Source organism: Monodelphis domestica, chromosome 2 (assembly GCF_027887165.1).
Source record: "Monodelphis domestica isolate mMonDom1 chromosome 2, mMonDom1.pri, whole genome shotgun sequence".
Lineage (NCBI taxonomy): Eukaryota > Metazoa > Chordata > Mammalia > Didelphimorphia > Didelphidae > Monodelphis > Monodelphis domestica.
Genome location: NC_077228.1, coordinates 496,669,719 through 496,692,587, shown reverse-complemented (window position 1 = coordinate 496,692,587; position 22,869 = coordinate 496,669,719). Strand labels below are relative to the sequence as shown.

Sequence of the window (22,869 nt, the reverse complement as noted above, 5' to 3'; positions counted from 1 at the left end):
GGAGATTGAGGTCCAGGGATGGGAAGCAACTTGCCCAAGGTCACACAGGCAAAATAGAACTGCTATTCCCAGCCTCTGCATCAAGATCAGGAAGATTGTGGTTAGGAAATTCCTTGGACCTGTGAGGAGAAATCAAAAGAAGGCTTTGGACTTGGCTTTGAAAATCTCCAAGAGGAACTAGAGATTTTTAGCCTGCAGAAGAGAAGATGGGGGTGGGGAACACACATTTATTATATCCAAGTATTTGAAAAGAGTTAGATTTGTTCTCTTTGGCTTTAGAAATGAGATTTAAACCCAAGTCTTCTGACTCTAAAGCAAGTATTCCCCCCACTGTTATCATCCTGCCAAGACATTTTTACTAGTAGAACAAGTAGCCACTAGTAGTGGCCTGTCTCTTTCATTTGGTGATATTCAGGAAGCAGGACAAAGGAAATTACTTGTTTAGAGGTAGAGGTATAGATTTAATGACTTCTTAAAGGTTCAAAAGTGAAAAATCCAAGACATTTGTTAAAGTCTTAGAATTCAGTTCCATTCCAGAAACATTAAGGGCCCACTCTATGCAGAGCACTGTACTACTTGGAGATACAGAAATAAAACAACTTCTACCTTTAAGGAGCTCAAATTCTGTCAGGATGAGAGAACATTACAAAGTAAGTAAATCAGATACCCTGGTAAAGGTGGCCATCATCAGCCTAAATTGGACCTTTGTTGTCTAGGTCACGGGCTCCTTGATTTAGAACTGTAAGAGGTCTTAGAGGTCAAGACAACTCTCATTTCATAGCTTAGGAAAGTCTCCCAGAAAAGAGAGGAGACTTGCCCAAAGTCACCCAGCTAACAAGGGGCAGAGGGAGAACTTGAGTCCAAATCTAGAACCCTTCCTTCTATCCCACTTAATAGAGGCACAGTCATGAAATAGGAAAAGAGACTTGGTCTTGGGTTCTAAATTTTAGACCCAGCTTCTGGCAAAGACAGATTCTCAAAAAATCCATCTTGGAGTTGGGTGGGAGGGTACCTGAGAGGCAAGCATGAGCAGTTTCCTTCTGCTGCACATATATACAGTCTTCCCTTTGCCCTGTAATAACACTTGATTCTCAACTCAGCTCACTAGACCCTGCCCAGACATGAGTTACAGCATCCACATTCTATTGTCAGTACTCCTATCCTCACCCCACCCCCTCACAAGCCAGTTTTTAGCTAGAGGAGTAAAGATCTCTCCAGTGTCCTTTTCCATCCAGTTCTCAAGTTGTTAAGGCTTTAATAGATTGAGGTAAAGAGATTCCCCAAGTAGTACAGTCTGAGCTTTAATGGTCAGATAGGAATGGGGGGTTGTATGACCCTTAAGGCCACAGAAATTATAAACCAAACTGGATTTTCTTCCCTTACTGGTTTTTTTCCCCTTTTATTTTTTCTTTCTTTTTTCTCTTCCCCTCTGGCAGAAGGTGGGGCTTTTTGAGTAGATTCAGAACATGATGACCTAGTCCTTTCACTTACTGCCCTATAGTTGTCTTTTTCCCCTATGAATATGCCCTCTAGACATCCTGATTTTAAGATTTGTTCTTTGAATCCAGTAAAACCTATATTTGGGACTATGTTGGACTGGGAGATTGTTAGAATCCCCTACTTCCCATGACATTCCCAAAAATGTGGAAACAACCTAAACATATTCCTTTCTCCATTTATTTTCCATCTAGGCCCTCCATTGTTCCCAACCTTCCAACCCCAGGATTAAAACTAGTCCCCAACAGTCCCTAAGTACTAGAGAAAACAGCAAGATGGCTTTATAAACACTCTTCCATGCCTCGCACCAAACCCAGTTTAAGAAGCTCATCTCTGGTTCTCTGTGTCCCAGAGAAAACCTTTTGTGCCTTAATAGTAGACGAATCTAGCTCCATACTCCTTGGCAAGTCTGGTCTTCTAGAAGAGTTGGAGGGAGAGGTTGCCATAAACTGATAGTCAGCAAGAAAAGCCCTTGGAAACTGGTGAGGTGAGGTCTTCGGGTGGATTCTAGGAGGGTTCTGGATTTTACTCAGGATTGAAGTTTAAAACACTCTAGTAAGTTCCTCAAGCTTATACTTTCTCCTCTTCTCCCACTTCAACCACGAATAAAGTTATGCTGCCATGTATTTGCGGAGCTTTGAGTAAGATCTGAAGCTTTATATGTGAGAAAATAAAGGGAGCTCACTTTTACTAGAAGTTTTTGGGGAAAAGATGGACTCTCAGAAAGTTTGGGCATGCCCACACCCTTTTATTCATGTTCATGGATGCAACCCCAGCATACAAAATGGGATGAACCAAGTCAACAATCCAGGAGGGGAAGAGAATGAAATTTCCTTTACACAATCTCCCCCCCATGATTCTATTGGGAGATGAGTATGTTGAAATCTCCCAGGTTTACATTCCTCATCTCCCCAATTAATCATTTCATGTAACCAGCTTATACCTCTAAAGATTCTTCTGATTAGAGGTGCATAACATATCGCACTTTACAAAGGGGAAATTACAACAATTTGGAAATAAGAGGGAAAGAAAAGAAAAAGAAAACAAAAAAAATGGTTGATTTACACATCGACAGAACAGCAATTAAGGGGCATTCCCCTTTGGCATAAAAGTTTACATTCAGAATAATTATGTTCAACTCCCTTCAGTTCAGTTCATTATATCCCAAAATTCATTCTAGATCTTTTGATGTAGTGTGTGATTTCCATAGGTATCCTTATGGCACCTCCTCCAAAAAGATCCGCTTTCTTGATAAGGGGTATTGGCGAGTTTCTTTTTAAATTTTCTCCAAAAGATTTCAAACCTTGGATTTTAGGATAATTATACAGGAGGGGATATAAAGAGGGACTGATGTGGGGAAAAAGTGTAAGGAGAGGGATTATAAGAAAGAAACTTTTGAATATTGGCTGCTGAGTAAAAAAATCTTGGATGCTGCATCAGTTTCTTTCCTGACCTAGAAGAAATACAATGATCTCTAGCTGGCAAGGCAGGTGGTCCTAGCTGAACCAGGATTACAGCACAAAATACTGAGAGCTCTTCAGAGGTATAGTGTGGAAAGACTGAGGTTTTCATCTTATGATTATGTTGTATGGGTACGAGTAGAGACAGATCCACACAAGTAGTAGTGCTGGTTATGCTGCTCAAAAAGGAAGGCACCCCCTTACCCCCAGGCCTGCCCAACTTTGGGATGGGGCAAAGTAGAAGAACTACAACCCCAGTCTTCGCCAGAATTGGCATCAGGAAGTATGTGGTTAGGAAATTCCTTGGCCCTGTCAAGAATAATCAAAGGAGCCGGTGAACTTAAGTTTTGAAAAGCTCTAAGAGGACTAGGGATTTTTAACATGTAAGAAGATGGAGAGGGAATGGGAAGCATACACTGGTTTTCTTCAGGTATTTGAAAAGAGATTTGTCTCCTGGCCCTAGAAATCAAAACTAGCATCACTATGTAGAAGTGAAAAACTCCCTTATAGTTGGAGCTATCCAAAAGTGGAATGGGCTGTTTGGTAAGTAATGGAAGACCATTTGTTGCTTGTTTTATAGAGAGATTTTTTTTTCCAGATATAGGCTGGACTAGACAGCCCTGAGATACCCTCCAATTCTGATTGGTTGAAGTGCTTCCATACATTTTGAGTGGTTTAGGGTAATGCTTCAGTAGACATAAAGATACAGACTATAAAACTATAAAGGGGTTGTTTTTTATCCTTTACATTGTCTGAGGAGTGAGTGTTTGGTGATGGCTTTGAGATTCTAAGCCTCCTCTCAGCCCCTCCAAGTGTATATGCTTAGGAGTGGACTAGTTGTTACTAAGACTCAAAATTCACCTTCATTCTGATCTTTCAATGTCCTCTGTTTGGCCTGTGGTCTCTTAATGTATTATAGTTTTATTTCTGTTCATGGACTTGTAGCCATTGCTGACTACAGCCAGACTCCAGAGCTCAAGTTAATCTAGAATTAACACTGTGCCTCTTCCATCCCAGATCCAGCAAGATCATCATGTAGTTTTCCTGTTTCTACAGGGCTTAACTATCTGTATTGGCGAGGACTCTAAAGGATCACTCTCCGTTTGGAGACCAGAGAAGAGAGGCAATAAACTAAGCTGTTTTTCTTTGTTGGTATACTTAACTTGAGACTTTTCCTAGGGATCTTTTTAAAAGGCAGATTGGGATTACAGGGATCTTATTCCCCCACCGCCCAAATCCCCCCAGTTCTAGAACCAAGACTTTTAGCCCTCATGGTGGTGATTAATTTTTGGTACCCCAGAATATCACTAGTTATCTTGAGAGAAAACCCCAGATTTTCATTAATTTCAGTAAAAAGTAACACATGTGTGCCATCCAGCTCCTTTAGAAATAGGGGAGGGTATCATGAAAGCAAACAAACAACAGGATGTTAAAAAGCCAAAGACTGAGAATCATTCTAGAATGGTTTTCTCTTACCCAGGCCTGGCATGGCTTCAGCTGGCCATCAGAGAGTTTACAGTCTAAAAGGGCAGGTAAGAACACATGTGTGTAATCAATAGAAATCTCTCTGTACCTTAATGAGAGATGAGATGGACAGGATAGGATTTTGGGAGGAGTGATAAATGAGGCAAGATAGACCTACTCGTGTCAGTTTCACAAACCTTTATTAAGCATCTACTTCAGTTACTATAGTAACAGAGTTGAAATATAACAAGTCTCTGCCCTCAAAGAGCTTATGTTCAAATCAGGGGTGGGATGAGAAAGTTAAGACATGTATAGAAATAACTCTAAAATAAGCCTTAAAATGCTTAAATGCATAGGAGAAGTCGAGTACAGTGGCTTGAGGATCTTAAGGAAAAAGCTAGCATTTCTTTCAAAAAAATTAGGAAAGGCTTCATGGAGAAAGTGGCACCTCAACTGGGTCTTAAAGGAAAGGGAATGTTGAAAGTAGGTAGAAATCAGAAGTCAGAGGAATCTGTTATAGGCAAAGTGTATGTTAAAACATTGTATCTGCTAAGGTTTAGAAATCTAATTTTAAGGGATTGCCAAAGGTATGAGACATGACTTACAGGAGGGAAAAAAATGGGGAAGACCAGAAAATAAACTTTGGAGAGATACTAAGGAAGGAGGAGATGTGGTTTGTGCCTTTAGAAAAGAACCCAGTCTAGTTAGAGAAACAATATATGTTCACATGTGAAAACATTGTAAATACACTTAGAGTAACATGTTAGCAAATGCAGATTATGAACCTAGTCCAAACTCAGCATAAAGACAAAGTAAAGGAGTGCTGAGGATGGGATAGGGATAGTTAAGAAGGACATAGTAAAGTTTGAGCTAAATAATACTCAATAACGGAGAGCAGATTCTAAGGAGAACCTCATAGGGTTGGGAATTAGAAGACAGTAGACACTTGAGAGTAGAAAAACTAACTGGTTTGTGTTTCTCTTCATTCCCTCCCTCCCTAGCTTGGAAGTGCTGTGTCTGGCTGTGGCCATGGGAGATACGGCAGTGGAGCCAGCCCCTCTGAACTCCTCCTCTTCAGAGCCCACTCCAAGCCCACCAGGAAATAATGGGGGGGCCCTGCTCAGTGTCATCACTGAGGGTGTTGGGGAACTGGCAGTCATTGACCCAGAGGTGGCCCAAAAGGCCTGTGAGGAGGTGTTGGAGAAAGTGAAACTTTTGCATGGGGGTACAGCTAGCTCCCCAGAGGAGTCCACGCTTGAGCTTGTCAATGGGGACAGTGTAGGCAGTGAACTTCGCTGCCTGGATGAGCCACCTAGCCGCATCCAAGAGGAGGATGAGGCAGGGACCTCTGGCTCAGCTAAGGGGGCAAGGAGGCGACGGCAGAACAACTCAGCCAAGCAGTCATGGCTGCTGAGGCTATTTGAGTCAAAGCTATTTGACATCTCCATGGCCATCTCATACTTGTACAACTCCAAGGAACCTGGTGTTCAGGCCTACATAGGCAATCGGCTCTTCTGTTTCCGCAATGAAGACGTTGACTTCTATCTGCCCCAGCTGCTAAACATGTACATTCACATGGATGAAGATGTGGGGGATGCCATCAAGCCCTACATTGTGCATCGCTGCCGCCAGAGCATTAATTTTTCCCTCCAGTGTGCCCTGCTACTTGGGGCTTATTCTTCGGACATGCACATCTCCACCCAGCGACACTCCCGTGGGACCAAGCTCCGAAAGCTCATCCTTTCAGATGAGCTGAAGCCAGCTCACCGAAAAAGGGAGCTTCCCTCCTTGAGCCCAGCTCCGGACACAGGGTTGTCCCCCTCCAAAAGGACTCACCAGCGCTCCAAATCGGACGCCACTGCCAGCATCAGCCTCAGCAGTAATTTGAAACGTACAGCCAGCAACCCCAAAGTGGAGAATGAAGAGGAGGTAAAATACAAGGATTGGGTCAGGAGCAGTGTTGTTCAGGGCTGCATGGGGATAGGGCTTCTGCCTGGGGGGTAATTTCCCATATCTTTTTCCTTCCTCGACTCTCCTTTCATTTTACCATCAGGAGCATGGGATTTTAGAGTTGGAAAAATTTTTCTAGAGTATTTACTCTAGCTTCCTCCGTTTTATAGCTGAAGAAAATGAAAACTCTTGAATAGTTAAGTAATCCGCCCAATGGCAAATTATCTAGCACAAATTGTCTAGTTAGTGAACAAACCAGATCTTCTGAATCTCAGGCCCCTACTTTTTCCACCATGCTTTCACTCCATTTGCTTCTTGGTAGGAAGACCTGAAGGCCAAGATTGTGGAGAATAAGCTGCTTGTAGCACGGTTTCCTCTCCAACTTACTTAGGGGATGGATTGTCTGTTTGAAATTGCCAAGGAGTGGCAGAGACTGTTGGCAAAGGAAAAGAATTAAGAACTGCGTATGTCATAGGAGATATGGAAAGATGTTTAATAGAGCATCAGCTTATTCTGGCCTTCTGTCATCACAATTGCTTCTTTTCTCCTTGTAAATTCAAAGACAAGGTTCATTTGTTGTTATTTCAACATTCAGTCAGAATGCCCTTACCACATGTTAGCCCTCAGGGCAAGAAGCAAGGATAAAATAGTTGACTTCCCTTTTTCCTTCTATGAGGGAGCAGTCTAAGAGTGAGTGAGCTAGATGAGAGTGGATCTAGGCAGCTCTCAGTGTAAGATCAAAGACATGAAGGGTGGTAGGAGACTATAAGCAGACAATATTGGGATGGGGATATGACCTAAAGATGGGGAGCCGGTATCAACAATCCACATCTACCTTCTAGTCCCCAGCTGAGTTAATGGCAGGGGAAGATATCCCAGTGGACAACCAACTGTTGGTGACCTGGTGTCCCAACTAGACAATGGTGCCCCAGTTCTCCACCACTGACTCACCACTGGCTTGGCTCCCAGTCTGGCTTCCAGCCCATTTTGGGAAAGAAGAAAAAAAAAGGAATTGGCTCTTTTTGGAAACCCCATGTGGCTGGGGTCTTGGCATCTACCTACATAGGGGAGTGCCACATCCCATGTTTCTGATACAGTAAGGATCCTTTCAACCGTTTGTCTGTGATCGGAGGAAGAGGAGATAGGAGGAAAGCCATGAAACCTGATCTTGAACCTGTTGTCTCTGGAAATTAGATTTTGTAGGTCAATTTGTCCCTGATCATGTGATCAGATTGGACCTAGAGTGTGGCAAAGTGAATTCTTACTTTCTAGTCCAGAATCAGTTCCAAGAGACCCACTCCTGAGACTATCACCTGTCCTTCTTGGCCATGGGAATTTGGACAGAAGCTGCTTCCAGTATCTAGATTTCCATGACCACAGTCTACTAAGATGGAGCTGTGTCCTTCTTACTTAGATGCTCAGCTAGAAAACTCATTTATTAAGCACCTGTTACTGTGCAACAGTCACTGTGCTAGACACAAGGGATACAAACACCCAAGTGAGACAGTCCTTGCTCTCAAGGAGCTACAGTCTAATAGGAAGAAACCACAAACAAGGGAATGTGTTAGGAAAGAGTAGATTTATTTTTCTTCTGGGTAATCACAAGTATGGTGGATAGAGCCAAGTGGGAATTGACTGGCAGGCTTTTTCCAGAAGCAGCCATGATATTTACTTGATCACTGTTCCCAGAATGAGGTACGGAACCCATGAAGAGAAAGGATGCAGGATTGAGGTTGTAGACCAGAGAAGAAACAGCTAAGTTCCAGGTCCCAGGCCCCAAGCAGTTGAAAACCAAATATAGATTTTTAGGACTCTTCATGTTCTTATGTGACCTACCCCAAATATGTATACAGACCACTTGGGGCCTTTTTACAAATTTTACAAGAAAAATTTTCTCCCCTTCTTATGCAATTCCTATCTTAATGCTGGACATCCTTTGATTCTGACACTTTCCTTAGGCAGCAGCTATAACTGGGGCCTTTACTCTTGCTGGTCCTGTCCAGGTCAGAGTTGTGGGCATCTTGTGGAGGCCAATCTTTGTGGGAAGTTGGGCCAGGCCTTCTAGGTAACTTATTTTCCTAACTTGGCTCTCTGTCTCAAAGGTCACTCTATCTTGGTAGAAAGGAAGGGGATACCAGATCCTTAAACCCCCTCACAGGTTATCCAATGCTAAAAGGAATAGACATCTGAATCCATTGTCCTTCCCTGAGGGAAATATGATCCAGAGAGTAAAAGATAAAAACCTGGTCTCAGCTACTGTAGAAGGGAGTTTTTACCTCTAGGGTCTCTTTGGAGTCTTTAGTACCTGAATGCTGTTCCCTCAATACTCACTTGCCAGGTGCATTTTGGAAACATGGTGTTTTGGGATCTAAAGGAGATTGATTCTCCTACCCACCTCTTTTTAGAGCACTAGTGAATGGTAAAGGGACTCAATCTCAGTGCAGCTCTCCTTCATTCTCCCCTTCCTTTATCATTTATTGATCCATTCAGTTATTCAGCAAACATTTTGTCAAGCAGCTACTATATGTTGAACAGTAGGCCAGTGGTGTAAACATATAAAGATGAAGAGGTGAAAAAGCCCTGAGGAACTTGGAGTTTAGTAGGCAAAGCCTCATTATTTGCAGAAGTGGTTACTGAAGGGCAAGAGCTCCTCCCCCCCTTAGGAGAATTATGCACAACTTTCACATTTTCCATGTCCTCCTATCTGTCCAAATCTTTCAGGCTCAGATATAACTAGGCACCCTTTGCCTTATCTCCACTACCTGTTTCTTAATTATTTAAGGAGGGGTAATGGAACAGACTTCAGAAACTTCGAGCTCAGCTTCCTTCGTCTTCCTATCCACAGGTAATCACAGGTCAGAAAAACCAGGCTAAGTAACTTTCCTTAGCTGCTAACTACCAGGCAATTTTCTTTACCATTTCTAACTAGTTTGATTCCCCTACCACCACAGTAACAACATTTTTGGTGGATCTGTCTTGCTTTCTTGGGACTACCTCAACCTTTGTACAGAGAAATCTGTTCTGTGTCATGCTGGAAGCCCCAGCCAGCCTGCCAGCATGATATTGTTATGATGTCAGCCTCTTGGCCCATCCCTGCTCCCTGGAGCTGACTCTGTGAGTAACTACAGCCCAGAGAGTGGAAGAGGTTATGATATCAAATGGAACAACCTTCCCCACAGTGTATTACTGAAACAGAGTATGGGACTTGGGGGGAAGATTGGATGAAAGATACAGAGGTAGGCTACTGGGCTGAGCTATTTCCAAACAGGTTGCTGGTAGAAGTTGTATCTACTGATAAAAGGTCGACTCAAAGGTCAGTTTGGCCTTGGTGGTCTCACTTTCCCACCAACCCTCCCCTCATCCTTGAGTAGAAGGGTGAGATTTCTAAAATGAGCTTCCTTGTGTCTTCCTATTATTCCCACTTTCCCTAAATGTCCCCCTCACTTCCCCAACCTCCTATCTTCACCACTATTCAAGTTCTCTGCAGGAAGAGGCTAAATTGGGACTATCTCCATGTTAGCATGGAACAAACTGGTATGAAACTGGGCAGTTGAGCTAAATATTCACGTAGAAAATAAAGACTTCCAAGTGACTATTCATTAGCCTTTGCAGAGGAGGGAGGATTCTGACTCTTAAGCCCAGCTGGTCACCTTTATCACTGCCCCTTCCCCTCTTCCAAAGCTCTGGAACACTTCATTCTGTGGGCCACAAGCCTGTCAGGGTCACTACCTGAACTTTGTGAAAGAGGAGCCACGATATTGTCTCCTTTCCCAGCCTCATAACCTGGCTAAGCCATAATGGGGCTTCATTAAAGCCGCCAGAGTTATAGGAATAGGTATAGAATACTGTCTCATCGTGCCATCTTTGTCTTAGGCTTAGATTAAACAGATGTCTATATATTCAGTGCAAGAGGTAATAACTAGGACTTATTACTGAAAATACCAAAAGAGAGGGGAGAATTTAATTTGTCCTCTGCTCCCTCTAGCATCCAGTGTGGTATGGAACTTGTGATGTGGAATTAAAGGTTTCTGATTCATCCATCAACTTTTAAACTTGGCTCTTTTTCTTCACTGTATCCTCCAAGACTTGTGTAACTGATACTTTTCACTTGAAGAGCATACATCTAAAAACCTGCCCTGAATCAGGAGCTGGCACTTTGGAAACCACTAAGCCTCAGGGCCTTGACTGAGTGTTAGACTAAGCAGAGCTCCTCACTTCTGAGACTCAGAGCTGGATTTTTTTCTTTGAAATAAGGGCTGAAAAAGTGAGAATAGAAGAACCAAGAGACATACCGCTCTCCCAAAAACCATCTCAGTCCTTTGTCTTTCCTACTGACATTAAGAGTCTCAACCTGGCTTCTCATTATATCCTTATAATGATAGGGTTAGGGTCAAACTCCAAAACTGGGTTTAATTATTTAAAGAAAAACAAAAATAGAGATGTGAAAGAGAAGTGGTTATCAAAAGTGGAGCTAAATTCTTTGCCTTTTTCTCTCTCCCTTCCCCTTCCCCCTCTCCCTTTCTCCCCTTGCCCTCCCGGCCCCTTTCCCAGGAACTCTCCTCCAGTACCGAGAGTGTTGATAAATCATTCAGTTCCGTAAGTGGGGCCAGGCTGGGGCTGGGTGGCTGACTCCCCATGTCCGCCCATGGCAGCATTTCCTCTCCGTCCCCAGATCACCTTTTAGTGCTTTCACCTTTGCCCAAATGCCAAGGCCAGCTTTTAAAGGACTCCTTCCAACTCACCCCTGGGGGTCCCAGCCCCTCACTGGCTTCCCTTCCCCATGCTGCCATTTGTCCTGAGCCCTGGCTAAAGTAGGCCCAGTTCTTTTTTCTCACAGAGATCAGTCATTGAGAGCAGGGAAATTTGTCCTTTTTTTTTTAACCTATTCTGGTATAAGTAAGCATGCTAGAGGTAGTAGTGAGTATTTGACATTGAAGCTAGAACCAGGAATTACTTGGCAGAAATTTGTACCCTGAAAAGGAGTCTTCTTCCTCCCAGTCCACCCCTCCATCTTATCTCTCCCCCTCAGCTGAGGCCCTCTGACATGTGTCAAGAAATACTTAATGAGCACCTAATATATACAAGGTAGTAAGTTTGGTGCTGATCCCAAGAAAGGAAAGAACTTGGCCTGAAAAGAAATTCTTACCCACAGACCATCTCTCAGCTCCCATCTCATTTCTTCTAATCTCTGTGCTTCTATTTTCCTAGCTGACTAGGGAGAATGCTTCTTAGTCCTCATAGCCTTCCTCTTCCTTGCCTTACTTTTCTTGCCCTGAGTCCTTTTGTTTGAAGCTCCAGAGCATTCCCTAACCCTAAGAGTTTTATAGGATCAAAGACCCTGCCTCTGGGCAGAGACGTGAGAGGAAATGCTGGGCCCTCTGGGAGTTTGGATGATTATTTATTTATTGCGTGTTGATTTTTTACTTTTCCCCCAATCAGTTTTCTGTGTCCTGTGCTAATTCCTTTCTTAGTCATAATTCCCATCTTCCCTATGAAGTAATAAATACACATATTCAGCTGGTTTGGGTGATTCTACTGATTTAAGGATTGGGGAGAGTCAATCTCTTTTCTGAGATAACTGTTGTGAACTAGTGTTTCCACTTGAGTGACCATATCAGAGGGGTTAGAGTAGGGGTGAATTTCTAAGTTTATTCTTCCTTTCATCTTGCTACCCTCATTGGACATTTGAGAACTGCAAGTTCCTCCATCTGTTTTATTCCCCATGTTCAACATTCTAAACTCATGAAAAGAACTCCATTTATTTCTTGACTGGGCTTTCTGAGAATCCCTTCTGTCTCCTAGTTTTGGTGGATATGTAGAGCCTCATGGTTTTTCCAAGAAGGTCAGTCATAGTATTCAGTTAGAAATTCTCAATTAGGGAAAGTATTCATGAGAAAAAAATCTCACGAGTGAAATGTTATTTATGTGAAAGAGTGGCCTCTTGATAATGAATGAAATCAGTCAATAAACATTTATTAAATGTCTTCTATATGCCAGACATTGTGCATATAGGATGGGAATCTGAGTGTGTGGTCTTGATAAACTCTTCCCTCTGATGTAAGGGAACCAGGCTAAAAAAGCCCTAGTCCATCTCTTCTCACCCAGATTACCCCTGTCTCTTTGAGGAGACAGCTGGAGTACCTCAGACAAGGGTATGGAAAGCCTCCTAAATATTGGAAGAGACATTTATGGACAAGGGCAGAACTGGCAGGCTTGAAACTGTGCTGTTATGCTGCTGTTTCAGAGCTGGAAAGGGGAGGACATCTTGGAAAACATGGGATCTCCCTTGAGGTTTGAGAGTGAGGCAACAACTCAGCCCATGGGTCAGCCTGAGAGGGGTTGCCCCCTATCTCTAATTTTTCTTGAGCCTCTCTTTAGTAGTTATTGCTTTTTTCCATTGCTTTTTCACCCTCTATACAAATTCTGCTCCCTCCCACCCCTGCATGTTCATGGCTTGCATGTGGAATGATGGGAGGAAGAAGGGGAAGGAAAGAGTGTCATTTGCAAGGTGTTGGGGTGGGATTTGGGGGAGTATATATTTTTATGGAGGAAATTTCCCAAAATCTTCTGGAAGTAGCTGGTAGATGCCAGTTATCTCCAGTTGAAAGAGTCAAATAGCCTAGTAGCCAGAATGAGGAGATATGCTAAGTGAGAAAGGTACTTCTTACTAAAGGATGTTCTGAAAAACCTCAGGCACTTCTCATAATATTCTCTCTTTTGTACTCTGCATCCTGGGGATAACTCCTAAGGACTCCTGGAACAGGGATGAGCCTGAATTCAAAGAACATCCACAGTGATCACAAGGGTGATGGGAAGGGTTTTGCCATTGAGTCAAAAAACATGCCCCAAACCCTGCTTCTCCTTGGACATCAGGGGACTTTTGCCCCAGTCAATCAAAAGGGTCTTTGATGGGAGGGAAATGTCTGATAAATATATAACTCCCTCTTATCTCTTACCCTGATACTTCATAGCCGGTCAGACTGGCTCCTGAGCGAGAGTTCATCAAATCTCTGATGGCAATTGGCAAGCGACTAGCAACACTGCCCACCAAAGAGCAGAAGACACAGAGGCTGATTTCAGAGCTGTCCCTACTCAATCACAAGCTCCCTGCCCGAGTCTGGCTGCCTACTGCTGGCTTCGACCACCATGTGGTTCGGGTACCCCATACCCAGGCAGTTGTCCTCAACTCTAAGGATAAGGTAGGTAAGCTCCCACTTGTCCTCTGAGGGGCTCTTCTGCCCAAAAGCTACCCATACTTTCCTCCCATTTATTCAACAAACATTTATCAATCACCTCCTTTATGCACAATATGGTTGCTAGTAACATAAAATTTAGCTAAAACACAGTGCCTTTCCTCATAGTGCTCAGCCTTTCTCCTTCACTGTTTGCTGTTTGAAAGCCCTAAGGCAGTGATGTCAAACCTTTTAGAGACCAAGTGCCCAAATTGCAACCCTCCTGCCACATGTGAGGGCCCCACCCTCACCCCCACCTTACTCCAGACAGGACAAAGAAAGCACTCCCATTGGGCTGCTGGGCAGAGGGTTGGGTCATGTGATAATGGAGAGAGATGAGGAAAGGTGCAGGGTGCCACTGCGGCACGCCACTACCCCCACCCCCACGTGTGCCATAGGTTCGCCAGCATGGCCCCAAGATAAACTCTAGGTGAAGAACTTCAAGTTCTTCATCAGTTTAGTGTAGAAAAGCTTTCAGAGTGGGCTTGGATTCAAGTGAAGATAAGAAATTAAAGGGAGGTGAGGAGGATCACAGTCCAAGGAGATGGATAACCTAAGAACTTCCAGAAGCTCATGTCTAGCCATTTATTAGTTTCTTACTGATATAACACCTTAAATTTGTACAGTTCTCTGTAATTCTGTGTGCATTTTCTTACTTGAACCTCAACAAGCCTGTGAGATGGTAAGAACAGGTAAATTTTTATCTCACTTTAGAAAAAGGTAAATGAGGGTTGGAGATAAAATGTAAGTGATTTGCCCAAGTTCACATAGTAGCAAATTATTAACAAAATTATTGGTAGGACCTGGGGCTTGCCAACCATTAGCCATAGATTCTCTCTACTATCCCACATAGATTTTATTTTTTGACAGAGGAGCAAAAAAGAATATGTTGTATCCTCCAACTCTTTTAAGTTCAAAGGGCTTGGGGATGTCACCAAAACAGCTTTATTTCTTCATAGTCCATTATGGCTATCTTCCAATAATTTTTCCAAGTCCTTTTTTGAAGCTATTTTATTTCTTAACCAGAATCACTTTTCAGGGTAATGAGTATTATAAATTTAACAAAAATAACATAATATAGAACAGATGTTGTATATTCCTTCTAATAAATGTTCCTTTTTATATTCCCTAAATTCACCTTGCCCAAACTTTAGGAGATGCTCCATCATTTTGGATTTGGGGGAGAAGTCTTTATTCACCTCCTCCATCCTTGTGTTTTTATAGAATTCAACATGTCCTCTCTCAGCTTCCATTTTACCAGACTTGATAAATTCTAATCTTTTTAGTATTTCCTCATACAACAGCTTCCTACCCCTTCTCTTGCATCATGTTAATTACTCTTCCCCAATTTTTATCCACTTCAGTTATTCCTTCCTTGAGATTCAGGGATCAGAATTACTTGACAAAATTCTAAAGGAGATTAATTCATTCCTTTCATTCTCACACTGTTATTGACAAATACTGTTTTGTTGGCAGTTTGTCCAGGTCCCCTTGCAGATCTGTTATTGAGAGTTCAGAGCTCATTGTTCAAAATGAATTTTCTCTATATCCATTATCTGATTCCTACAGCTGCTTCTCTGTTCCCTTACACAACCACAAGAGTTCTTCCTGGCATCCATCCCTTTTGGTTAATTCAGAAAATTCAGTGTCATTGGAAAACTTCATATTTCACTATATACTCCTTTTTTCAGATCATAGGATTTAGAACTAAAAGGGACCTTCAGTCATCTAGACCAAATCCCTTATTTTACAGATGAATAAACTGAGACCTATACAGATTAGGGGACTTTATGAAAGTCACAGGTCTAAGGAACAAAGCCAAGTTTTGAAGCCAGATTTTCTTCCTCCACATCCATTACTTTTTCCAGTCTACCATGCTGCTTCACCATTCAGAGAAGTCCTAAAATAGATCTTTGATATAAAGAGTGGCAGGACATGCGTATGAGTGTCATAGTCATCATAGAAGGATGTCAGGTCAGACCATTGAAACCTTCATTGTCTTCTTCCAGGCTCCCTATCTTATTTATGTGGAAGTACTTGAGTGTGAAAACTTTGATACTACCAGTGTCCCAACTCGGATCCCCGAGAACCGGATCCGGAGCACAAGGTCTGTGGAAAACCTTCCTGAATGTGGTATCACCCATGAGCAGCGAGCAGGCAGCTTCAGCACTGTCCCCAATTACGACAATGATGACGAAGCCTGGTCTGTGGACGACATAGGAGAGCTGCAGGTAGAGGTGAGAGCCTGGAGAATCCATGCCTACTCACAAGTGTGTGCATTGTCTGATGAATGGCCAGCTCTGGGCTGGTGGTGGCAGAGAAATACATATTCTGAAAAGGCTCGAAAGAACTCCAGCCCTCAAAGGTGACCATGAAGACAGATTTAGAAAATAGTACCAAATGGTATGAGAATGGCCAGGGCTCAGGAAAGGCTGTGAATCAATCCAGTTCTAGGCAGCAGACATTGATAAGGCAGGTTCAGAATCCAGAACCCAGTGCTAGACAAGGTCTACCATTAAGACAAGATGTAGTCCATATTCAAGTAGACCTCATAGATGGGGTGTATAACAAGAATATAAAATAATAGTGTCAGAGGGGCACAAAGAAAATTCTTTGGAAGGTCAAAGGGAGAAATGTCATGATTGACTCCCTGGTGATTAGGGAAAACTTTGTGGAGGAGGTGGCAGCATAGGAGTAGACACTTAAGGAATGGGTAGGAGCTTGGCAGACAGGACAGAAGAGTGTTTCACAGGCCAAGAGAATAGCATGAGCAGACATGTAGCCACCAGCATCAAAGTTCAGCATTTGGGTTGGGGAACCTGAGCAGTCCTGATTCCTTGAGGGTCCAGAAAGAGGTCAGGCTATATACAGGGGTAGCAGTGCTATGGATGCCAGGCCAGAAGAACCCAGATAGGACTCAGGAAACAGGATGATTTGGGGCAGAAGAGTGAGTGAGTATGTGGCCAGATAATTGCATTAAGGAGTGTCTGGCAGAAAGGTTAAAAGTGAAGATCAGACAGACAGACTGTGGTAGTAATCCAGATGAGCAGGAATGAAGGCCTGTATGCCAAGGCAGGCAGGCCCCCTGGAGGCCACTTTGGCCTTCACAGTTTGTCAACTCTACAGGATGGAATGCTTTATTGAGCACCTACTGTGTTTATACTAAGCACTATGCCAGGCACTGTGGGAGAAACAAACACAAATCAGATCCAGTCCTTGCCTTCAAGAAGCTGACAGTCTCGCTGAGGAGACAGGCAACCTGATAAGGCAGCATTCATTCCCACTGATAGACAAGAAATGCTATTGGAATGAGGAAGAAGTGAAACTTGAGCTTTGGTTTGGGGCAGTGTTGGTGAAATTCCAAAAAAGGAGAAAGCATTCCCGGTAGGGGAATAGCATGTCCCAAAGGTAGGGAGGTAAGGATATGTTGGGGGCTCCAGAGACAAGGGATAAAATGAACCTAACTAGGGCAGACAGTTTATGTAAGAGAGCAGTGAGTAGAAAGGCTGGCTAATAAATAAGGAGATTGGATCCAGGTAGTACAAGGCCTTAAAGGCCAGGCTCAGAGAAGAAACTGAGGGAATCACATGGAAGTCAGTTGTCACTGAATTTGCTTTCACACCCAAGCTGTGAAGTGAAAGAGTCTGGGTATGGGGCAGATTCAGAGGAACAACGTGGGATATCTGCTTTCAGGAATCTCCCAGCAACTCTGAAGGGAAGATTCCCATTCCAAGGCCTTTTAGTCCTTGTTGCAGCTTATGCACTCCACTCCTAAGGAAACACAAAGGGAATGATGGAGGCAGGATTGAAGTGGGAGTCTAGACCAAGGTCTGGAAAGGACATCAGAGGTCACTGGGAGAGGGAGAGAGAAGAAGAGTGGGAGGGAACCTCTGCTTATTGTGGCTGCCTTTCCCCCTCCTCCCAGCTCCCCGAAGTACATGCCAACAGCTGTGACAACATCTCCCAGTTCTCTGTGGATAGTATCACCAGTCAAGAAAGCAAGGAGCCTGTGTTCATTGCAGCAGGAGATATTCGGTATGACCACCCTGAGAGTCCTACCCTTTCTTTTTTTTGAGCTGATCTGTCTGTCTGGGGGCTATTCTCTTTGGCCAATGATCATTTTAACTGCGATCTCAACTTCATTGCTTATGTCAGCAGCAGTCTCTAACCATGTCCTAGTCCTACATTTTGCACAATCCTGGGTTTTAAAATAAAACATGCTCCTTTGGACTGGGCTGGCCCAGGAGTGGGCGGGGGTCCCTCTTGTAGAGATCAGCTCTTTAACCATGGTTAGTGATGGGTTTCTCTCCTGCCAGACGACGCCTCTCAGAGCAGCTAGCCCACACCCCTACTGCCTTTAAGCGGGACCCAGAAGACCCATCAGCGGTCGCCCTCAAAGAGCCCTGGCAAGAGAAAGTCAGGTGAGCCTGTGGTACTCTCTGATTTCAAGCAAGTGTTAGCACATTCTTCCATCATACCAGCATTCCCATTGTTCAGCAGTACAAACCACAACCCTCCATGAGGACACTAGCCCTGCCTGCAGCACACCACAGGTTTAAATGGAGGGCGGACATGCAGAGGTGATACTGGCAAGAGCCAGCTTCCAAGTCATCCGCTCTTCTCCTGCCTTCTCTTATAGGAGGATCCGAGAGGGCTCCCCCTATGGCCACCTCCCCAACTGGCGGCTCCTCTCAGTCATTGTCAAGTGTGGAGATGACCTGAGACAAGAGCTGTTAGCCTTCCAGGTGCTGAAACAACTTCAGGTGAGGGGAGAATGAGGGGAAACTACCAGACTTTCAGATGAAAAGAATACAGGCCTGGGCTGCATGCAACTGCCCCATTTGGGGAAGTCACTTTAAAGAGATTGACTACAAGGACCTCTCCTGGCTACTTTTGGCACTGCATCTGTCCCATCTTTTGACCCCTGCTTTTGAGGGAGGATGAATTGTAATTGCCACCTCTCTTTATCACTTCTTAAAATTACAATTTTGCTTTGATTCACTTCCATACAAAGAATTTAGGTGGATCTTGATCTCTTTTGGGGGGTTTCATTCTTCTGTGACTCTCCCTTTGTACCTGAGCAGCATCTTTCTCCAATCCTGTGTCTCCTTCCTGGTATGCTTCTGTATTAGTGTCTATGTCTCTCTCATTCTTTTTCCCAGACCTCCCTACTATATTTTTTAGTCCCAACAAGATCTTTGGATTTTGTTTATATTGATTCTAAAAGAGTCTTGGTTAGGGCAATGGACAGAAAAGAAGGCTAGGAAGGGATTCTGGGCTCTCTCTGGCCGGGTCACCATCTTTTTTCCAGCGGGGAGATGGTGATGATCTTCATGGCTCCTTGTCTCTCCCTTCAGTCCATCTGGGAGCAAGAACGAGTGCCTCTTTGGATCAAGCCCTACAAGATTCTTGTGATCTCTGCGGACAGCGGCATGATAGAGCCTGTGGTCAATGCTGTGTCCATCCACCAGGTGAAGAAGCAGTCACAGCTCTCCCTGCTCGATTACTTCCTACAGGAGCATGGCAGCTATACCACCGAGGCATTCCTCAGTGCCCAGCGCAATTTTGTCCAAAGTTGTGCTGGCTACTGTCTTGTCTGCTACCTGCTTCAGGTCAAAGACAGGTGGGTGACTGACTCCCCAGGTCCTCATCCTGCCTGGCCTGGCCTCCAGGGCATTCTCAGCTTGGAGCCCCAGCCCCACCCTGACTTCACCCCATCCCTGCTTGGGATTGCACATCCAGGATGCATCTGCAGGACCTCTGTCTTAACATAGTCTGAGGCTGTTTGCTCTTTAGTTTAGGAAGAGGAGGCAGAGCCTGGCTTCCCTGGGCTTAGAAAGGAGTCTGAAACATAACGGTGTGCTCTACAGAAACTTAATCTTCAAAGCAACAGTCATGCAAACAGCAAACCAGCTGGGGGCTGGTGCTAGAAATCCTTTTTCAAGGCTAAGGATCAGGATTTTGAATCCACGTGTGAATTCAGAGATCCTAGAATCCAGATTCCTGAAACAAAACAGTAGGACCAAGCAAACTGGTAGCTATGAAGGGATCCCTATCTGCCCATTCCAATTTCTAGTTTCTCCTCACCTAGAACAAGGAAGATTCCATTGTTGAATAAAGGAATCTTGTGCCAGCCAATAGCCAGGTTTTTCTTAAATCGCTTTTAAAAAAGTTATTTTTAGGGGCAGCTTGGTGGCTTAGTGGATTGAGAGCCAGGCCTTGAGACAGAAGGTCCTGGGTTCAAATTTGGTGGCAGATATTTCTTAGCTATGTAACCCTGGGCAAGTCACTTAATCCCAGTTGCCAGGGCCATACTGCTCTTCTGCCTTGAAACTGATACTCAGTATCTATTCTAAGACAGAAGGTAAGGATTTAAAAAAAAAATGATCTGGAGTCAGTTTATAGGCCTATACCAGAAAGAACAGAAAAGTTGTAGCAGTATTTTGCAGATACCAACCTGTCCTGGTTTAACATCTATGAAACTAAAAAAAGACTAAAATTATGTAGCTTCTCTGATCTTTTCCTAATTCTAGCTCCCCTTCCTTTTGTGCTCTAATGAAAGGTTGGAAATGAAAGACCAGTTTCCCCTCTGGCCAGGTCAACCTAAGGCACCCCCCTCACCCACCCTCCCTTTCCTCCTTGAATACAAATACTTAACCTAACAAAAGCCCTGCTGAATGGGCTCTGGCCTTCAGCACCTTCACCTGTTCTTGGCTCCTTTATTGGCCATTCTTTGGGAAGGCATCCAGACCTGAATTTCTTTTTAATTCATGTGCCCCCCACTGACTTGTGGGACATTTAGATATATTATACTCTGAGTCAATTAATGTTCTTTTTTGCAGTTTATCCCCCTTTTTTTAATTAAATGTAAACACTTCTCCCTGTTCTCTGGGTCCTCCCTTCTGGCAGCCCCTCACTCAGTTTGCTGCTGTTTATTTGCCGTGGGCTGGTAAAGCCTACCATGAAGTTAGTTAGAAACATGGATGAAACCAAAGTTGTACTGGGAGACTGTGACTGACCTCTGACCTTCCTGTGGTCTTTGTGTCCGTTGGTCTGGATGTCCAGAGTCTTCTGACTGATCAATCAGCTGTGTTCCAGATTGCTAAATAAGCGAGGTGTTAGTCAATTTTCGCCTTCTTATTAATAGCAGTTTGGACACTGCAGCCTCGGCTAGCATTTTTTTCCTCTGGAATGGACTCTCCTAGCTGTGTGAGATTCCAGCAGCTCGGGAGTGGGGAGCCTTTGGCGGGTGGGGCCATGAAGCCTCTGACTCCTTTATGGATCCTCTTTATCTCCTTGCCAGGCACAATGGGAATATCCTCCTAGATGCTGATGGGCACATCATCCACATTGACTTTGGCTTCATCCTGTCCAGCTCCCCTCGAAACCTGGGCTTTGAGACTTCAGCGTTTAAACTGACCACAGAGTTTGTGGATGTGAGTTGGGAAGCTGCCTGGCTACTCCGGGCTCCCTGCCGGCAGGAGGGGGAACTCAGCCGGCTTCCAGAAAGTGGGATGAAGTGGGTGGGCCTGATGGCTAGTAAGGGAGGCTCTGGGCTCCCTCTGGATGGAGAGTGACAGGTGCCGGCTCAGAGCTTCTTCCCTCATGTCCCTCTTTGTTCTCCAGGTGATGGGAGGGCTAGATGGTGACATGTTTAACTACTACAAGATGCTGATGCTGCAGGGACTCATTGCTGCCCGAAAACACATGGACAAGGTGGTGCAGATCGTGGAGATCATGCAGCAAGGTGGGGGCTGGCAAAGATAGGGCAGGCCCTTAGCGTGGCCCCATCTTACTCCAGGAGGTCAGAGAGCCTGAATCAAAGCCAGAAGCTTCCCCTCCCCCATCACTGCTTCCACCCTCCTGCCTGGCCTACCTGTCCTAGGGCAGCCCTGGGTGTCCCAGGCTTCACATCTCCCTGGAGCATTTCCTTTCTCCTCCAGCCTTGTCCCTGCTCCATCTTTCTTGAAATTCAGCAGCCCCTCACTGCACCCCATCACCAGCTCTCTTCACTGGCTTGTCTTTCCTTCCCATCGTTTGCTGGGGCTTCCTCCTCTGCCTGAGCCTGTCTTGGCGAGCTCTTCCATCTGCCCCCATCTTCCTATCAATACTCAATTGGGACCCCCCCTGGCCCCACCCACAGGTTGCCGATGGTGCTCAGGAGACTCCCCGCCCAGCCCCATACTGACTGTGGCCCAGGTCATCTGTGAGTGTCAGACGTAGCATAGGCAGACCGCACCGCGGCGAGATAAGTGCCCGGCACCCTGCCTGCCTCCTCACAGCCTCCAGACCCTTCTGCGTCCCCCTCCCCCTCCCTGCCCAAGGCACCGCCCCCCACGGCAGGGCTCTTAGGGTTGGCAGCCCCTGTTCGCCTCCAGAACTGGAGGACCAAATGGGTTTGGGGAGTGGTCTGCAGCCCCGGCGGGCCGCTGATGGCGTCCTCCCTCCCCAGGTTCCCAGCTGCCCTGCTTCCACGGCTCCAGCACCATCCGCAACCTGAAGGAGCGCTTCCACATGAGCATGACCGAGGAGCAGCTGCAGCTGCTGGTGGAGCAGATGGTGGACGGCAGTATGCGCTCCATCACCACCAAACTCTACGATGGCTTCCAGTACCTCACCAATGGCATCATGTGACACCCTGCTGCCCAGCCCCGGGGAGCGGCGGGAGGGACGCTGGGAGACTCCCTGGGAGGGCCGTGTGCACCCAGGGGAGGCGATGGTGAGGGCTGCCATGGATCATGGTAACAAGGAGCTTGCCGGGGGCAGAGGAGTGAGTGTGTGGGGAGGAGCCTTGGGGTCTGCAGCCCCGTTTCTGTGACAGTATTACCACCTAACAGGCCTGGGAGTCACTGTCCCCACATGAGCAGTTGAGGGGATGCTGGAGTTTGGGGGGATAGAGGGGACCTTTCTGGGGTCTGTGGTTTTACCCTGCCCCACTCCAATCCCTCCTTTATCCTCCAGTCAGTTCTGGGCAACCAGGAGAGAGATCTGTGCAACTGGGGACTGGCCCTCGAATTGCCCCGGGGCCTCCCTGGGGGGAGGAGTCAGAGCAGGTACTGGAGCTCCCCCTAGAGGAAGGGGATCTGGCACGGGCTTCTCCATTTAGGGGGCCCCCATCATGGAAGCCAAGAGAAGAGCCCAGTCCCCTATTCTGCCCCAGGCCCAAGGGGAACCGGGTGCATCCCACTCCCTCTGGCCCAGGGAAAATGCTCTCAATTTTTTTATTTTTATTTTTTTTTGTTCAAAATAAAGTCCTTAGTTAGCCA

General features: G+C 45.2%; 1 protein-coding gene across 3 annotated transcripts in view; it reads left to right on the top strand.

Moving 5' to 3' along the window:
- The window catches only part of PI4KB (phosphatidylinositol 4-kinase beta), a 27,640-nt gene extending 4,771 nt beyond the window's left edge, over window positions 1-22,869 (top strand). For 2 of the 3 annotated variants that reach the window (XM_056819371.1, XM_007485417.3), the window contains exons 2-12: window positions 5,423-6,350; window positions 10,923-10,967; window positions 13,343-13,570; window positions 15,613-15,840; window positions 17,529-17,638; window positions 17,920-18,024; window positions 18,243-18,366; window positions 18,961-19,226; window positions 20,907-21,039; window positions 21,230-21,350; window positions 22,056-22,869. In XM_056819371.1, the coding sequence (XP_056675349.1) occupies window positions 5,451-6,350; window positions 10,923-10,967; window positions 13,343-13,570; window positions 15,613-15,840; window positions 17,529-17,638; window positions 17,920-18,024; window positions 18,243-18,366; window positions 18,961-19,226; window positions 20,907-21,039; window positions 21,230-21,350; window positions 22,056-22,237 (2,442 nt within the window). In that variant the 5' untranslated portion in view covers window positions 5,423-5,450 and the 3' untranslated portion in view covers window positions 22,238-22,869. The remainder of the gene's footprint in view (window positions 1-5,422; window positions 6,351-10,922; window positions 10,968-13,342; window positions 13,571-15,612; window positions 15,841-17,528; window positions 17,639-17,919; window positions 18,025-18,242; window positions 18,367-18,960; window positions 19,227-20,906; window positions 21,040-21,229; window positions 21,351-22,055) is intronic. The other variant, XM_007485416.2, reaches the window with a different exon arrangement.